This window comes from Solanum tuberosum, unplaced genomic scaffold, assembly GCF_000226075.1.
Source record: "Solanum tuberosum cultivar DM 1-3 516 R44 unplaced genomic scaffold, SolTub_3.0 scf00069, whole genome shotgun sequence".
In the NCBI taxonomy this organism is placed as follows: Eukaryota; Viridiplantae; Streptophyta; class Magnoliopsida; order Solanales; family Solanaceae; genus Solanum; species Solanum tuberosum.
The window spans coordinates 179,828-197,374 of NW_006238995.1; the positions used below are offsets into that span (position 1 = coordinate 179,828).

Here is a 17,547-nt window from a genome sequence, read left to right on the forward strand (position 1 = left end):
AAAGAACAAATATTCAATATTATTGTCATTCTTAGTGTTAAATTGTTTTTTTTTTTTGCTTTAGTATTAATTTAATTTTGATTTAAGCTTTATTATAATTACCAATATTTGTGGACTATAATCTTTATTGAACCATTTAGAATTCTAAGTTTCAAACTTGAAATAATAATATATTAAAAGATAAAAACTATGAAAAAGTATAAGAAATATTTAAAAATTATATCAAAGTAAATATTTTTATGTATAAAATAAAATTTTAAAATTATATATATAATGTCGGATTGGTTTGGTCTCGGGTTGGTTTTTTTTAGTTAAAACCAAACCAACCCAAATATAGTCGGGGTTTTTTTTCCAATACCAAACCAAGTCAAACCAACCACTAGTCGGATTTTTTTCTCAATTTGACTCGATTTGCGGTTTGATTCGATTTTTGGTTCGATTTTGTACACTCCTATATCTCAACATGCCTTTGTTCTCTATTTAGGCAAGAAACTTGAAGTTTGTGGTGTTGAGTTAATACTAAAGCCCTAAAAGGAGACAGAGTCATGTGAGGGTCACATTTTAGTTTTAGGTATTAAAGGAGAAACAAACTTGTAAGCAAGGCAAAAGATCCTACTTTTTAAGCAATGAACAAGAAACTACAAATACGAACGGACGATAAGACAACACTGTTACCTACTAACCTTCTATACTCCGTATACTCCATACCCTTCAAAAAAATGTCAAAATTTTTCATTTAGACACAACAATTGAGGCCATAACTACTATCAGAATAACAAAATAAACCAGTGACTTAACCAGATCATTCACAAAATTCAATCAATAAAATTAGATAATAGAACTAGTACTCCTTACATTTGCTCATACAAGGAAAATTGTTAACTCTGTTATAGTATACATTCCTTCAAAGACAAAAAAAAACAGCTCAACTTCAACAAATACACTGAACATCATCACATGGCAAATAATTAAACAAGTTAAAGTCCTTGTGTTCAGATACCAGCTATAGCCTGTCTTGTTGTACAAGAACTAAATTCTTTCACATGTTTTTACTTACACTCTACAACATATTGAAGTGGCTTCAATGCTTGGAGTACTGCTGAAGGACATCAAAGTAGTTTGGGAAGGTTTTCCGCGTACAGCCAGGGTCATTGATGGTGACTGGAACATCTGCACAAGCAGCAAGAGAAAAGGCCATGGCCATCCTGTGATCGTCATAAGTATCAATTTCGGTCACATTTAATTTCTCCGGTGGGGTGATTATGCAGTAGTCAGGTCCTTCTTCAACAGTTGCTCCCAACTACAATTTTCATGCAAAAAGGTAAGAGTAGGGGGAAAAAAGAACGAAAATGGAAGGAACTCGAGGATAATTTCTACAAATTTACCTTCCTAAGTTCTGTGCATATGGCGATCATGCGCTCAGTTTCCTTGACTCTCCAACTAGCAACTGATAAGAGAGAAGAGAGCACAATAAAGAAAGATGGAAGAACAGGAACAAGAGAAAGGAAACACCCTGTGAACGTTATGGTCTGCTCAAATAAAAACGCTGCTTAAGGTTAATAATTAAGCCATTGGTTTATGAACTTAGCCAGCAAAACTACAATATAGATCTTTATCCGCGTAAGCTCTTCATAGATGTGAACATTTGAACTTTAGGATCATGCACATGTTAACAAAAGAATAATGTACATACCTATTTGCAATATAAAGACCATCAGACTTCAGCGACATATACTATATGTCGAGCGTTATTTAAAGCTTGCTGAACACGTAAACTACACACTTGGAGAGAAAACATCAGAAACTTCTCCATTGTGTGGAGGTTTCTTAAATTTCACTATCACAGAAAAAACACAATTTCTAGAGGCCAGAGCTATACCTTGATGCATGTGCAATCAAATCTCATGAATACGTAACAGGTCACCAACTAATTTATATTGAACTTACGTCTGAGGTTTCCATATTAACATGTTGTTTTTTTTGGTGTAAAGAAGATGGTATAGAAGAAGTAGAACAGTTGGTAGATTTCCTAGGATCTATGTAATTATGGATTTAGTTTGTAACTTTTTGGAGGTAGCCAGCATACCCTTAATGCTGAAGAATACAACTTTAACTTTATCAAAAAAGAAAAAAAAGAGGGTGAGCCCATCCTAATTTGATAGACTAATTACAAAAAACATACCAAAGATGGATGAGTTCACTTCTTTCTTCTTGCAATACCTAACCCAGCCTCAGAAGATACATATTTCTAAAACCACTTTGCTATAAACTAGTTATGTTTTATTTCCTGTGTACTCTTTTCTATAACCGAGAAACTCCCAAGGCACGGTCCGAAACTTGGTGGATATTTCCAGCTTATATTTTGTACTTAATTATGCAAGAAAACTATCGTTAGACTTTAAATATAGCAGCATAGTGCATCTGATCCCACTCAGCTAATTAAATATGAATAAATAAAAAGAAAACTTCAAATTCGATCTGATTGTCAGAAAGCAAAGCTAGCCATACCGTCTCTTATAGCAGTGGGACCATCAGCAAAAAGTGCAACTACAGCAAGTGTCATGGCGACATCAGGCATTTTATTCATGTTCACATCAATGGCACGCAAATGCTTCCTTCCAGAAGAATTCCTAGGAGGTCCTTTGACTGTGACGCTATTCTCTGTCCACGTAACTTCTGCTCCCATTTTTTCAAGAACCTCAGCAAATTTGACATCCCCCTTCATGAAGGCAAATATAAAGATACAAATAAGATATTTTAACTATAACATCGAAAGTCATCTCAATGCAGTCCTCGACTTGTGTGCTACTGTAAAGAATGTATAACCCACATAATATTCATTAAGGCCTAACAAAACCCAAACTTGTTGACGGACAAGATGTGAGTATACATTAGGATGCTACCACAAAGTCAACACAGAAAGATAACAGAGAAGTTCAGCATGCAAACCCCCTCCCCTGGCTCAAAATGGCCTGAGAAATACCTGTAAACTGTTTGTCCCACAACCTTCAACAGTGATGGTTCCACCTGTGACAGCTGCACCAGCCAAGAAGTAACTACCACTTGAAGCATCACCTTCCACATAAGCTTTTCCAGGAGATCTAATGTTTCATCAATCTTTATGTCAGCTGTTTTTGGTGATAAACTTTACAAGCCATTAGAATGACCAAAAACAAACTTACTTGTATTTCTGACCTCCTCGGACAGAAAACCTGTCCCAGCTACTATTGTGCTCCACAGATATACCAAATCGCTCCATCAACTTCAATGTCATTTCGACATAAGGTACAGATATTAGTTTGTCAATGATTTCAATCTCCACATCTCCTAAAGCCAGTGGAGCAGCCATAAGCAGAGCAGTCAAGTATTGGCTGCTAATGGATCCAGACAGCTTCACCTAAAAGATAGTCAAGAAAGAATAGCTAAAGCACAAACTTCTGCATTATAAGGGTATTCTATGCTACGGAAACAAAAAAGAAAGAAACTGACAAGTAAGTATTGAACCACAGATAACATAAGAATCAAGATTCATCATATCAACAACAACACGCCCAATGTGATCCCACAAGTGGGGTGTATGCAGACCTTACCCCTGCTTTTGTGGGGTAGAGAGATGGTTTCCAATAGAGGATTCATCGGTACATTCACAAAAGAAAGAAAAATTAAAATCTTCTTAAAAGAAGCTAACTAATGAACCAAGGGCAGCATAAGAATCAGGATTCATGGACTTGTTCGAGGCAAAATTAATAGTTCTTCTCTTTTGTAGCTGCAGCAAGTCCCTAAGGAAAAGCTAAATAGGAGAAACTTTGGCAGAACAAGTAACTCAAACAATTGGTAAAATTTTCCCTTTGTTTTAGGACTTCTTAAGAGGACTGAAACATAAAGATGTGATGCAGGGAATGGCAGGCAAAAGAAACCATTCCAGAACACTGTAATAGCAATATACAATTCATTAAGTAATATTGCTGGTCCTACCCATACCAGTCCTTGAGGATTAGGGTTATTGCTTAGCTTCTTCCTTGTTTTAGGCAAGTTTTATTATTTGAATCATCATTGGTTTAGGATGTGTTTGACACTCTGTCCAATTTAGGTGTTTTTCTTTTGTTACACCATGACTTTTATTGTGAAGGCTGAAATTTCACTATTTTATATTAAAGTTGTATATAGGGGAGATAGAGGTGACTTTCAAAGTATTTGAACCCATTTTAATATAAAAATGTGTCTCTATAGTACCTTTTTATAGATTAGGGTGATACTTGAAATAATTAAGAAGAGTGACGGAAATAAGTTCCTCTACAAAGAAAGTGGACAAAATATTCCGACAACTATAAAGTAGATAAGGACAACAGCTATTTAGAAATGTAAAAGAATTACGTTTTGTCCTCAAAAAAGCTCTTGATTCACAAGAACAGTAGATCTTATAGAAGCAGCTAGCCACATTTCTTTGAGCTTCATACAATTTTGTAATCATTCAACTTACTACTGTTAAGGAATTTAGAGTTTGGATTTTGAGTTCAATCATAGAACATAAGATTTATTTGCTTTAATAACAGACCTCTATTGGTTTTCCTTGGCTTTACTACTGATAATTCCTGCATTAAGATGCCTCATTTGTAAGGATGCGGCCATGATAAAAACCAGGTAAACTGTAGTTTTCCTTAGATGAAGAGACGCCCATTTGCTGCAAGACTTAAGTCTCCAGTAGTTGCACCAAAACATACAACAAGGAAAATGAGCTCTGGCCCCTTCTCTCTATTCTCATATGTAGACTCACCTCCCAGCTTATTTTCAATTGGAACCTAAGTTGGAAATGATCTCTTTGTCTACAAACATTTTGAATTTGGAATAGTAACCTATAGGAATAGAATAGTTACTTAAAACCATATAGGAAAAATGGTATGCCAAATGCACTGGAAATTTACAGTATTCAAAATTATGAGAAGCATATTTTGGCTTCCTAGCCTGTTTGACCAAGCTTTTGGGAGGCAAAAAGTGTTTTTTCTTCCAAAAAGTGCTAATTTTAAAAAAATGAGGTGTTTGGCCAAGCTTTTGGAAGAAAATAAGTCCTTTCGGGGAGTAGCAGAAACTGTTTTTCAGAAGCTAAAACAAGTAGTTTTTCCCCAAAAGCACTCTCGAGAAATTAAAAAACTTGGCCAAACATTAATTGCTGCTCAAAAGTGTTTTTTAAATTTATTGGCCACTGCTTTTCACCAAAAGCACTATTTTGAAAAACACTTAAGAAAATAAGTTGATATCAGAAGCTTGGTCCAATAGGCTATAAGCAAGGATATGTATTCAAATGTATTCTCGAAGTAGGTTAGACTATGCCAATTTCTTCTAGCCTTAGCTTACTTTAACTTTATAAGCAAAGTCTTCTCCGCTTCTGCAACCTAGTTACTTGTTCATATTACAGTTTTAAGACATTATTTATTTAAATTATAAATATGGCAGAATAGAACTTGTAATCCTCACCTTCCCTCCTGGAAGACCTCCCTTGCTGACAATTCGAACAGGAGGACATTTCGTACCAAGGAAACAATCAACCTCTGCACCAAGCTGCTTAAGACCATCAACCAAATCACTAATTGGTCTCTCTCTCATTCGAGAAACTCCATCAAGTACATACCTGTAACAAGAGAATGACCTAATAAAGTTAGTAACATGGTAACATTGTTTTTAATAGATAAAAGTGCCCGCCATAAAGAAGCATTGGAAAAGATGTTAAGACAATGTCTGTATCATTGTATGCATCACACAAACTTTTCAAGATCTAGTAGATATCTAATTATTCATGCTCTCAAAACCTCACGTCGCTGACAATACCTTCCAGGAAATCAGATTTAGTTATCTATGTAGAGAAAATTTTAGTCAGAAATACCTCAAATGCAATACCTGAAGAATAGCAGAATAGCTTTAACAGCAATCAATCAATTATGCTTCAATACCAAGCAAGTCAGGTCGGCTTATTGAATAATCTCTAATCATTTCACTCTAGTTAGGCCAATTACATTCCAATAGCTTTGACTTCCACTTAAAAGAGTAAAATGGAATTAAGAAGGGTTGCTATTAGACCTTGAATTTCCGCCAGCTACAGCAACTGCTGCTGTTAGTGGCCGCATCGCAGTTCCTGCATTTCCAAGGAAAAGTTGAATCTCTTCCTTGGATTCTTTACCAACAGGGAACAACCCACCACAACCTTCAACAACAGCTCGTTGGTTTCCACTGTCATCTTCTACTTGCAGTCCAAGTGTTTTCAAGGCACCAAGCATGTAATGAATATCATCACTACTTAGCAAATTGTCAACCACCGTTGTTCCCTGAAATTCAAATGCAAGTCACATTTAATGGTCACAAAAGATTGTTGATACATACAGCAAACATAATAAAGTAAAAGATTATTTACATACATTTCTTCAATGTCACAATCATCTTTTGCAGAGCTGTAAAAGAATGAGAAGTGTGAACTTTCGCAGCTTAAAGGTGTTCGCAAAGTTGATCATGGTTCAGACTTATTATGCTATAAAAGTTGTTCAAGCCACCTTCAGCTTCGGAAGATATAATCCTAGTTGGTAAGAGGAGCACCTTATAACTCAACTAGGTGTTGCTAAAACCACCACTAACTCTCCTAGGGGGGAAAAGAAGAGAAAACTTCAATGTCGAAGAAATCACATGAAGCTAAGTGTTAAATGATAAACTATGACAAACTTCAATCATGAGTATGAAAAGTATTCCTTACTTTTTTCCCCTTTTCATAATAAGCAGGCAAAACATACTATTTCGATCACATATTGGCTGTATAGGTATAGATTGTTTGCATACACATCCATTCTTGTTCAAATAAACCACTCAATGCCCAAACCCACCCTAATACCATTTCAATATGGTGACAAGGATATTTAATAATTTTGAAAGAACCACAAAGGGATGCTGGAGAAAGACTTAACATAAACGCACAACAACAGCTTCTTAGAAACCAAGGTAAACTACTGCAACCATAAGAAATATACATGCATTATGCAACACATTGGGGTCGTTTGGATATAAAGGAACCACGTATAGCTCTGAATACATAACCAACAAATACACCATCTACATCTAACATGTTAGAGGAATTATTAATCCCATTATAAAATTCCGCATAAGATAATAGTGTTTGGTTTGTCCCTTAACCTATGCAACATTTGGTTGGTAGTGTTAAAGTATCCCATTACTTTATGCGGGATGAAAGGTGGAACAAAAATACTTGTATTAGCAATGCAAAGACTAAACTGTATAAAGACACAAAAATCCCTTTTAGAGTAATTAATCCATATATTACAATCTCTTCATTACTCATCACTATATAACAATCCCTCATTATTAATCCTTTGCATAAATAATCCCACCATAACCAACATGTAAACCAAACAATCACTTAAAGAGCGGCCCAGTGCACTAAGCTCCCACTGTGTGAGGGGGTGTGAGAAAGGACCGAACCACAATCGTTTATTGTAGACAATCTTACCTGCATTTCTACAAGAGTTTGTATCCATAGTTCAAACACGTCACATGACAACAACATTACCAATTTCGTCAATGCTCACCTTCAAAACCAACAACCACTAACTCCTTGTTTGGATTTGTATTGTATTGTTAGTTTAGTTTAAATACAATGTTTGTTTTGATTATTACTTAAAGTTTATTGTATCGTATCGTTTAAATATATCATTAGGTAACAACGAAAAGTCCCATTTTACGTAACGACCAATTTAGTGTGATCGTGTTGTTACCTTTATATTTTCTTTTCATTTTATCTTTATTTATTATTTAATAATCATATTTAATCCTTTATCATATTTGTAGCTTACTTTTCTTGTAGGTTTATCATTCAAATTATTGATGTAACACATTATGTAACGACGGAGAAGAGAAGGATACAATCTATCCAAACGTTGTATTCATTAAAACAATACAACACAATACAATATTATACATTATGAAACAAGGTGTAAATGCACTGACAATTGGCTACTTACTTCAGATAGGGCGGCAAGAAGGAGAATACGATTGGATAGGGATTTAGAGCCAGGCAATTTGACAGTGCCTGATATTTCTTTGATAGGTTGCAGCACAATCTCAGAAGGTTTCTGGGTTTTAGCCACTGATGCTGAAATCCTAAAAGATGAAGAATAAGACCTTGTTGTCAAAACTGAATCTTTATTCAAAACCCACAAAGATTTTGCTGAATTTTTCAGGTTTTTAGATCCAAAAGAAAGTGAAGGGGAAAATGTGGGAACTTGGGGTTTATGAATCTTGGAATTGGGATAAAGCGTTTGTATCCCCTGTGTCATTTTGCTAATCTGTGCCATTTTTTAGGCTCTTTCTGTGAGTCTGTCTTTGGTATTGAGAGCTAAAGTTTGAGTCTTTGCAAAAGATAACAACTTTTTTATTACAGAAATTTGTTTTAAGGTGGAAGGTGATAAGTAGACTGAAAGGTAATGGGATTTGTATGAGGTCCCTCCCAACAAATCTTTATCTGTAAATTTTTTGCTCTGTTGTCTGTTCTAAAGGGGAATAAGTGGTTGAAGATCAACACTTGGTTCTATTGCAATTTACATATTTGTCTTGTTTGTACTTCTATTAAAGGGTGGATTTTCGGTGTTCGAATTGGATATGAAAATTTTGAATTTTGAATTGAAGAAATGATAATTCAAATCTTGGATTGTTTTTTTATGTTTGGTTTGAATTAATTAGTTTGGACATCTCGAATTTTTAAGCATTTACGATATATTATAGTAACAATTACCAGTCTCAATTTGTTGAATGATTGATTTACTTTTTAAAATGTATGACATTCTACCTTTAACAAATATTGAGATCACTTGTGCCATATATTAAGTTTTACTTACTCACAAGCATTTTTCACTTTTATCTGGACTAATAATCGCAAATGATATTGGATTAGTTGTGATTTTATGTCAATCTAAAGTTTGAAAGTTGTTGGACACTACCAGATCACCTACTAGCTCTCATTTGCTTTCATTAAGATTAAGATAATTAAATCTAAAAACATATATATATGATTAAGATATTGTCTCTGATCATTACATAATTAAAATTGTTTGTTTTTCAACATTTGAATGACCTAGTTTATTTGTTCATAAACATAATAAGTATACCATTCAAATAAAAGAGTAATTAAATATAAAAAAATATGAATATAAATATAATAATACTTCTTATTATAAATAAAAGAGAATGAAACATTTATGTTTGCTAGTGATGGTGGAAGATAGTTTGTAGACATGGTGGTAATGATAGTTGTGATGGTGGATGTGATTGGTGTTTGTAGTTACTAGTGTGATAATGGTTGTGATGGTGAAGTTGGTTGGTGATAGTTAAATAATGTGTGGTGGTTGACAATATGTTGATGGTAGTTGACATCAGTGTGGAGGTAGCCGGTAGTAGGGATTGGTCGCATTGATGGTAATGGAGGTGGTGGTAATAGTGAATATAATTATAATGATGAATGTGATAGGTGGTAGCGATCAACAATAATAGTTGACGGTTATGATTATTGACAATATGATGATTATGATTAATGAGGATAATGATAGTTGACAATGCTGATGGTGATAGTGATGGTGGTGACAACAGGTGATTGTGGATTGATGGTGAAAATTATTCATAAAAAAATGTATTTCATGATATTAAGACTTTATTTAAGGTCTTAATGATTAAGACCTGCTCAAACCAAATAAGTATTTAAATCTTAATATAAATAAAATTCACTTAATGATCTAAAGTTTGAACCATTCAAATTTCCACGGCAAGCAAATGAAGCCCCAAGCCTTCTTCCCATAATAACTAATTTAATAGAAAACTATGATCTACAAAAAATTATACTCACATAAATATTATGATAAATAAGAATTTCAAATTACAATTCTTAAATTTCATGTTTTTTTTATAAGATAAAAAATAAACAGAACAACACTAGTAAAGATGTTTAGTGGGTTGGTGAGATGTGGATGATTAAAGTAGGTAGATAAAATCACTAAGATAAGATAATTTAATGTACCAACTTTAGTCATCCAAACATTATTTTAATGTAATGGAACAATTAAAAATGGAGAATATGCTAAAGCTCCAAAACATTATTCTAAAAATAGAGTGGGACCATACTCAACAACCTGGTTGGACAAAAATTGACCCAACAAAGAGCCTATTACTTTCACATACTATTTGATTCAAAAAGTGGAAGGAGACACTGTGGATAGGAAGGATTAAAGCTAGACTTTCAACAATCAAGAACAACCAAAAGTTTCAACTACCACATAACTTTGGATGGAGACAAATCACCCATCCTTCAACCCTTTGTCTATGGTAGGGACACAACTTTTTTATTCAAAACTTATTGTCTTGACTAATTTGAATTCATTTAATGTAATACTGATATACTAGAGCTCGTTTGGACATACGACACAAAATCATGATATGAACTCAGATTAGTATGAAGTTGAAGTTTTAGTTTAGATATGCAATATGAATTTCTCATGTTGTATTTTTTTTCTCATAAACATGAAAATTTCACAAGTTGTAGAAATTATCAAAAAAAATCTAACTCTTATACAAGCTTGCCAAATGAGCAAAAGTTCATAAACAAAGTATAATATACTACCACATGTTTATACTAAAAAATACAACATTTATTGATTGAACTTTAATTCATATAAAAAGTAAAATTGAACCTAAGTTGTAATATACTACTCTTTAATATAATCCTCCGAGCTTAAAATTGAACATGAGTTGCTTAGAAAAGATTCATGTTAGCTTCACAAAATTAGATTTCCACATTTTTCTTCCATGGCTTAGAACCAAAAGCTAATAAAAGAGAAATACAATAATCCAATTCCTCATGAGCATATCAGTGATTAATATAAGAAGTTAATATATCACCTATCGTTTGGTTTGAAACAAATTATCGCAGGATTAGTTATCTTGGGATAACTTATCCCACCATGTATATGAGATAACTTATCCCATCACTATGGTATAAATGGTGGGATAAGTTATCCCAAACATGGCAACCAAACAAGAAACTAAATTTTTATCCCATCACTAATTATTTTTATCCCTCACACCAAACGAAGGATAACTTCTCTCCCCCAGCCATTTAAAATTAAGCAGAAAAATGCGCAGAAACAATCTAGTTTAATGGTAGAACATATGTACTTTCATCAGTACCATTAAGGCAATACTTTGTAATGAATGTTGCCAAAAGATTATTTAGTCCAATTGCTTTGGAACAGATAGCCACAAAGTGATAACTATAGTAAAGACAAAGAAAGTCCCTTGTTTATCAGAAGACCTGAAATTCCAATTATAAATTGGACCTCATTATCACTCGACCAAACAAAAGTTACAAAACTCAAAGATATGTTTAAGTGTACATGGGTCAGGAGCATCCATAAAAGCCTATTTCTATCCTCATCTTGGGTTCATTCTGGACGCCCCGCTGCTCAAACTGAAGAAAATGATGAAGAAATTGTCTTTATTGAAAATATCAGAACTGCCGAGGCCACTTGGTATCGATTTCCACCATTATCTCCAACCTCAGAACCAAAACGAAAACAACTTTGGTAGATGCCAGCAACCAAGGGTAAGTAATAAGAGTCTAAGAAACTTGTTTAGCTGCAGCTATAACAGCCTCTGCTGTGATTCCAAACTCCTTGTATATTTTTCCAGCAGGGGCACTGGCACCGAATCTGTCAATTCCAATGGCCTTCCCCTTGGATCCGACAATCTTCGCCCACCCAAATGTGGTTCCAGCTTCAATGCTAACTCTAGCGGTAACAGCTGCTGGAAGGACACTTTCCTTGTACTCAGCTGATTGCTCATCGAAAAGCTCCCAAGAAACGAAGGAGACAACTCTCACGGCCTTTCCTTCCTTTCTGAGTTCATCAGCAGCCTTGACAGCAATTTCCAGCTCTGAGCCAGTACCAATCAAAATGACATCAGGCTTGTTGCCTGAAGAGTTGTCTGATATAGTGTAGCCACCTTTTGCTGTTCCTTCAATAGAAGTTCCAGCAAGCTGGGGCAACTTTTGCCGAGAAAGAGCCAGGATGGATGGTGTCTTACTCTTGAGGATGGCCACCCTGTAAGCACCAGCTGTTTCATTACCATCTGCTGGGCGGAGCATCAGAACATTGGGCATTGCACGGAAACTTGCCAAGTGCTCAATGGGCTGATGTGTAGGTCCATCTTCTCCAAGCCCAATTGAATCATGAGTCATAACATAGATAACGCGTGATTCAGCCAAAGCTGAAATTCTAATGGCTGCTCTCATGTAGTCAGTAAACACAAAGAAAGTAGCACAGTAGGGAATTAAGCCGGGGCTGTGGAGAGCAATTCCATTACAGATAGCTCCCATACCATGTTCACGAACACCAAATCTTATATTACGCTCCTCTGGGGTGCTCTTTTGGAAGTCACCAAACATTTTCATGAGGGTCATGTTTGATGAGGCAAGATCAGCACTACCACCAAGGAAACCAGGAAGAACCTTGGCAAGAGCATTCAAGTTTTGTTGGGACAAGTTTCTGGTGGCATCTGCTGGACTTTCAGGTGTGTAGGTCTGAGATTCAGAAAGCAAGCAAAGTAATTAATCAGTATAGATTTATTTACATGTTCCAGAACTAGACAGGTATTTAGGAAGAATGATTAAATAGAAAAGCATGACCAAGGAATTGTGATGCAAAATAGTTGATTTGACTTATAGAATGTTGGGTAAAAATGAAACAAACTCTCGTCTATATAAGGAGGCAAAAATACATAAAACCACCCAAAAACTAAGAACTCAATATGAAGATAGTGCAAACCAAAAGCAGTTGAAGTCAGCTTTTCAATTGGAGAGAGAACGATAAAAATGACTACTTACAGGAAGAGCTTTCTCCCAGTCAGCAGGTAGTTCACCAGTGATGATGGATTTGAGGTCTGCAGCTTCCTCTGGGTACTTCTTCTCATATTCAGCAAACTTGGAATTCCATCCAGCTTCAAGAGCAGCACCCTCGGGAACATGACGGCTCCAATGGCTGAAAGAAGTAGCAAGTGCACCAATAGCTAGTAAGTTACCAATAATGTTCAAATGAATCTGGAAAACGGGAACGGAATAGTACCTCTTGACTTCTTCAGGCACATGGAAAGGCTCATAAGGCCATCCCAAGTTCTGCCTTGTGGCTTCTACTTCCTTAGCTCCAAGTGCACTTCCGTGTACACTGTAACTGTTTGACTTGTTGGGCGAGCCAAAACCAATGGTTGTAGTCACCTGAAAGGAGAAAGGTTCAGTAAACCTAATGATAAACGATATGAACTGAATCTATGAAGGAGTCTATAGTGACCTTACAAATAATGAATTAATCATGCATCCTAACTGAGGGAAACAAAAAATAAAGGAAATGGGTTGCAAAAATGAAATGTAAAGTTATCAATAAGAAACAAGGGCAAAAAGATGCAACAAAGTATATACAATAACTCAACCATAATACTACTTTCCAGGATTACCTCCTAGTACCCAACATAAAGATGCAACGGGTAAAGTACCTTGATCAAAGTGGGTTTGTCTGTGACTGCTTTTGCTTCCTTAATGGCAGCACGAATCTCATCATAACCAGTGTTACCATTCTTCACCCAGATTACATGCCAACCAAGAGCCTCATAACGGGCAGCAACATCCTCAGTGAAAGCGATTTCTGTGTCACCATCGATTGAGATGTGGTTGTCATCATAGAAAGCAATCAACTTTCCGAGCCCCCAGTGTCCAGCAAGAGAGGCAGCTTCTTGTGAAATACCCTCCATCTGGCAACCATCACCAACAATACAATAGCTGCATGAACACCGATGCCATTAGTCAAACAAACAGGTTGCATTAAATCCTAGAATTATTTATGGCATTCAAAATAAAAAATAAAAAAGAGAGAGTGAGGAGACTCTCACGTGTAGTGGTCTACAATCTCAGCGTCAGGCTTATTGAAACGAGCAGCCAAGTGCTTCTCTGAGAGGGCCAAGCCAACGGCATTGGCAATCCCTTGTCCAAGAGGCCCTAACCGCAAGAAAATAAATATCACAATCAGATATACAGCTCTCAACGAAAAGCTACCTACACATATATACATAATACACCACCAGATAGAAATCTAATAAATGTAGACGGACATATAAAAAGTGCACTAACCAGTAGTGACTTCAACACCAGGTGTCTCAAAGTTCTCGGGGTGTCCAGGGGTTTTGCTTCCCCACTGACGGAAGCTCTTCAAGTCCTCTTCCTAGTCAAAATATAACAGTAAACATCATCAGCACAGTTTAAACAACACAACAGCAGAAATTAACTCCAAATGTAATCTAAGTAAATTCTAAGTACAAACACACTTCAAAAGACATAAGCTCATTAAGCTAAAAGACAGATAAAAATCATTAGTAACTGTCCAAAGTGTACCAAAAATCATGTTTCAGTTTTCAGTGCTGTATGGAGGAAATATTTTTCTGCAAATGAAATGGATATACCAGAAAGATGTGTCTTTGGTATGAAGGAAAATATTTTCCATGGTTTACCCACTTAATTTCAAGTGAATCATTGATTGGTTAGTGAAAAATATCTTCTGAAAAAATATTTATCGCAAATTAGATAGTGCTTCAATGAATTCTTTTAGTATCAAATACTGATAACAGTGTGCAAGTATTGGTTGTAGCAAGTGATATGAAGTATAAGAGCTAAAAATAGTTATAAAGGGAAAATGACCTGCACCCATTAGAGCACAAGCCATTTCCCCTTTTAGTGAAACATAATTCTCTGCAGAACTCAAAAAGGTAAGAAGCTTTTAAAGATCCAATTCAGAAAAATAAAAACACAAAGCAGAAACTATATAGATCCACTCATGCATACACAAATTTAAGGGCAGAAAAGAGTTAAAAGACTTAAGGATTTTTACCCTGACAGCATCATAGCCAGCGAGGTGAAGCAAAGCATACTGAAGCATACATCCATGTCCGGCGGAGAGAACAAAGCGATCACGATTAAACCAATAAGGGTTCTTGGGGTTATACCTCATGATCTCATCGTACAATATATGACCCATAGGAGCACATCCCATAGGTAAACCCGGATGACCCGAATTCGCCTTTTCAACAGCATCAATAGCCAAAAATCTGATCGTATTTACAGATTTCTCAACAAGGGCATTATCAGTTTTCTCTAAAGTCTCTACAGCAGCTGAAGCGCGAATCGCTGAGTGTCTGCCGGAGGCGGCGGCGGAGGGAAGAATATGGCGGCGGAATGAGGTAGCAGTGGTGGATTTAAGACCGGAAAAAGTTGGAAGAGAGAGGGAAGAAGGGGAAAGCTGAGAGTTAGTGGAAGAAGAAGAGCCATGGCGAGAAACTGAACGAGAAAGGATAGCTTGAGAGAGAGTGAGAGAAGAAGAAGAAGCCATGGCTTTACACAGAGAGAGAAATGTGAGAAGATGAGTTGATGTAAATTAGGGAAATGAAATGTAGAGTGGCCTTTATATGACTTTTGAGGTATTGGCTCCTTGTGGCTCTAAGAGATTACTTATGAGAAGGTGTCAATGTCATGCATCGTATCGATATATAAATATGTCATTTAATTTTGATTCATTTAATATAATAAAAATGTAAATTTTTTTTATTTTCGATTATATGATATTCAAATTAGAATAGAGCTTGATTATATTTAGATTCACATTGCATAGGACCTAATTAAGAGGAAAGGGCTCTCTATCAAGGATGTATATAAAATTGAACAAGTAAACATGTGCATGATACATGATATAATATGTGTCTTACATAATTTAATACAAATCAGTTTGACTATATTTCACTCAAATTATCATATTAATAAGTGTATTTACTTGTTCAACTTTCAACAATATAAAAATGGCTCATTTAATTACTTTTCCATCCTTAAACTAATCTTGTATGATTGCTTGTGATTGTTTAATGTAGGTGAAAGGGGAATTTCTTTATTTTGGGTTTTTTTTGGACCATTTTTTTTAATTTGGTTCTTTGTTGTTTCAAGTCAATTGACATAATGTTAATCTTCCAAATTTAATGATTTATTTTTCTTCTGAAACTTGAGAAGTTTGATAGAAGCGATTTAGTGAGAGTGATGAGATGAAAGCAATTTTAAAAATCATGACCAAGAATGAAAGTGACATTTGAAAGGAATATATTGTTTATATTCTCTCATTTTTTTCTACTTTATATTTTCTTTTTGTAGACAATGATCTTTAGCAAGTATTTTTTTTTACTCTCCCCAAGAGGGCAAATTCGGACTCGTAATCTTCGGATTGAAAGTGAGGGGTGTTTATCATCCGAGCAATTTCCTCTCGTTATAAATCATTGTTCAGCTAAAAAACAACAAATTAAAATATTTGTGGTCTCCACTATTTTTTTTTTATTTTTTTTTGTGTTAATTAATAAAGATGTAGAATAGTAGCATTGTCTCAAAATTGGATTATGGCTATCAAAATAAAATAAAATAAAATAAAGAGGAAGAAAAAAATCAAGTAGAGAAACTTGGAGAAATATTAAGTCCAATAATAATAACATATGTAAGTGAAATATCACGAATTTGGAAATGGTAGAATATACGGCGATATTGTTAGATATTGATGGAGGTAGAGACGTTATTTCTGATATATGTTCATCTCAAAAAGAAATGTAATCAAAGCAAAATGATATGTCAATAAAATAATAAGATAATCAAAACAATTACTAATAATAACAAAAGATAAAATAATATAGAAATACTAAATAATATTATTAAATTAGGTAGGTGGAATTCAAGAATCCAACAACCAAATTAGGTTTGTTAACTTTGACACTTGACGCCCTTCATCAACAACATAAAAAGTCCCTAAAAAATAGTTGGTAGAAGCTATGTTTTGGGTCAAAAAAATCATCTCACCTAACCATATAGCAAAATCCAACTGAAAAACAAACATATTTTTAGTGAAAAGAATTACTAAAAAATATTGTACCTACTGTTTTTGATGTGGAATTCTACGTCAGGCTTAAGATTTTTTTTATTTTTTTTAATATTGTTCTAGAGTTGTCAAATTTAGTTTAAAGAGAAAACAAATCCTTTCGTAGCATTGAAATCGAAAAATTTATTAGCCAAAGGTAAAAACTATTTTTCTAAATTCGACTGCAAAAGTGGGTTTTGGCAGATAAAATTAGCAGAGGAATCCATTCCTCTAACCGCTTTCAGCACACCTAATGGTCATTATGAATGGATAGTAATGCCATTTGGGCTAAAAAACGCCCCTCAAAATTGTTTCTATAAATAAATTATTTGCCTACGATAGACTGGAAACAGATTTATTATTAGGAAATGACTTTCTACAACAGTTTCAGGATTATCATCAAACATTATATATGATAAGTCTGAAAACCCTTTGCGGACATTTTATCAAAGTCCCAAGAAAACAAAATCCTTACATAGTGGAAAAGGATAATAAAAGAAGATACTTAGAAAGCCTTAGAAAAATCTCT

General features: G+C 34.8%; 2 protein-coding genes across 2 annotated transcripts; both read right to left on the minus strand.

Annotated features, from left to right (window-relative positions):
* Positions 1–814: 814 nt before the first annotated feature.
* On the minus strand, positions 815–8,726 carry LOC102588219 (3-phosphoshikimate 1-carboxyvinyltransferase 2). Its single transcript, XM_015307900.1, has 8 exons — positions 8,016–8,726; positions 6,073–6,317; positions 5,473–5,626; positions 3,183–3,397; positions 2,984–3,101; positions 2,509–2,719; positions 1,386–1,447; positions 815–1,300 (listed from the first exon to the last, which is right to left on the minus strand). The coding sequence occupies exons 1-8, from the start codon at positions 8,346–8,348 to the stop codon at positions 1,082–1,084; spliced, it is 1,557 nt and encodes a 518-aa protein (XP_015163386.1). The 5' UTR covers positions 8,349–8,726; the 3' UTR covers positions 815–1,081.
* A 2,485-nt stretch (positions 8,727–11,211) lies between these two features.
* LOC102588555 (transketolase, chloroplastic-like) lies at positions 11,212–15,527 on the minus strand. Its single transcript, XM_006345453.2, has 7 exons — positions 14,967–15,527; positions 14,213–14,303; positions 13,975–14,080; positions 13,582–13,864; positions 13,158–13,306; positions 12,920–13,073; positions 11,212–12,616 (listed from the first exon to the last, which is right to left on the minus strand). The coding sequence occupies exons 1-7, from the start codon at positions 15,462–15,464 to the stop codon at positions 11,657–11,659; spliced, it is 2,241 nt and encodes a 746-aa protein (XP_006345515.1). The 5' UTR covers positions 15,465–15,527; the 3' UTR covers positions 11,212–11,656.
* Between the last annotated feature and the right edge of the window lie 2,020 nt (positions 15,528–17,547).

What these genes read in the sequence shown, in the direction of transcription:
- LOC102588219 (XM_015307900.1), bottom strand. Translation starts at nt 8,348, where the DNA reads ATGGCACAGATTAGCAAAATGACACAGGGGATACAAACGCTTTATCCC. An exon ending in GAGGTCTTCCAGGAGGGAAG is followed by an intron (nt 3,398 to 5,472) that starts GTGAGGATTACA and finishes ACTATCTTTTAG; the next exon opens with GTGAAGCTGTCTGGATCCAT. An exon ending in TATGCACAGAACTTAGGAAG is followed by an intron (nt 1,301 to 1,385) that starts GTAAATTTGTAG and finishes TGAAAATTGTAG; the next exon opens with TTGGGAGCAACTGTTGAAGA.
- LOC102588555 (XM_006345453.2), bottom strand. Translation starts at nt 15,464, where the DNA reads ATGGCTTCTTCTTCTTCTCTCACTCTCTCTCAAGCTATCCTTTCTCGT. An exon ending in CTGGCTATGATGCTGTCAGG is followed by an intron (nt 14,304 to 14,966) that starts GTAAAAATCCTT and finishes TATTTTGACTAG; the next exon opens with GAAGAGGACTTGAAGAGCTT. An exon ending in ACTGGGAGAAAGCTCTTCCT is followed by an intron (nt 12,617 to 12,919) that starts GTAAGTAGTCAT and finishes TCTGAATCTCAG; the next exon opens with ACCTACACACCTGAAAGTCC.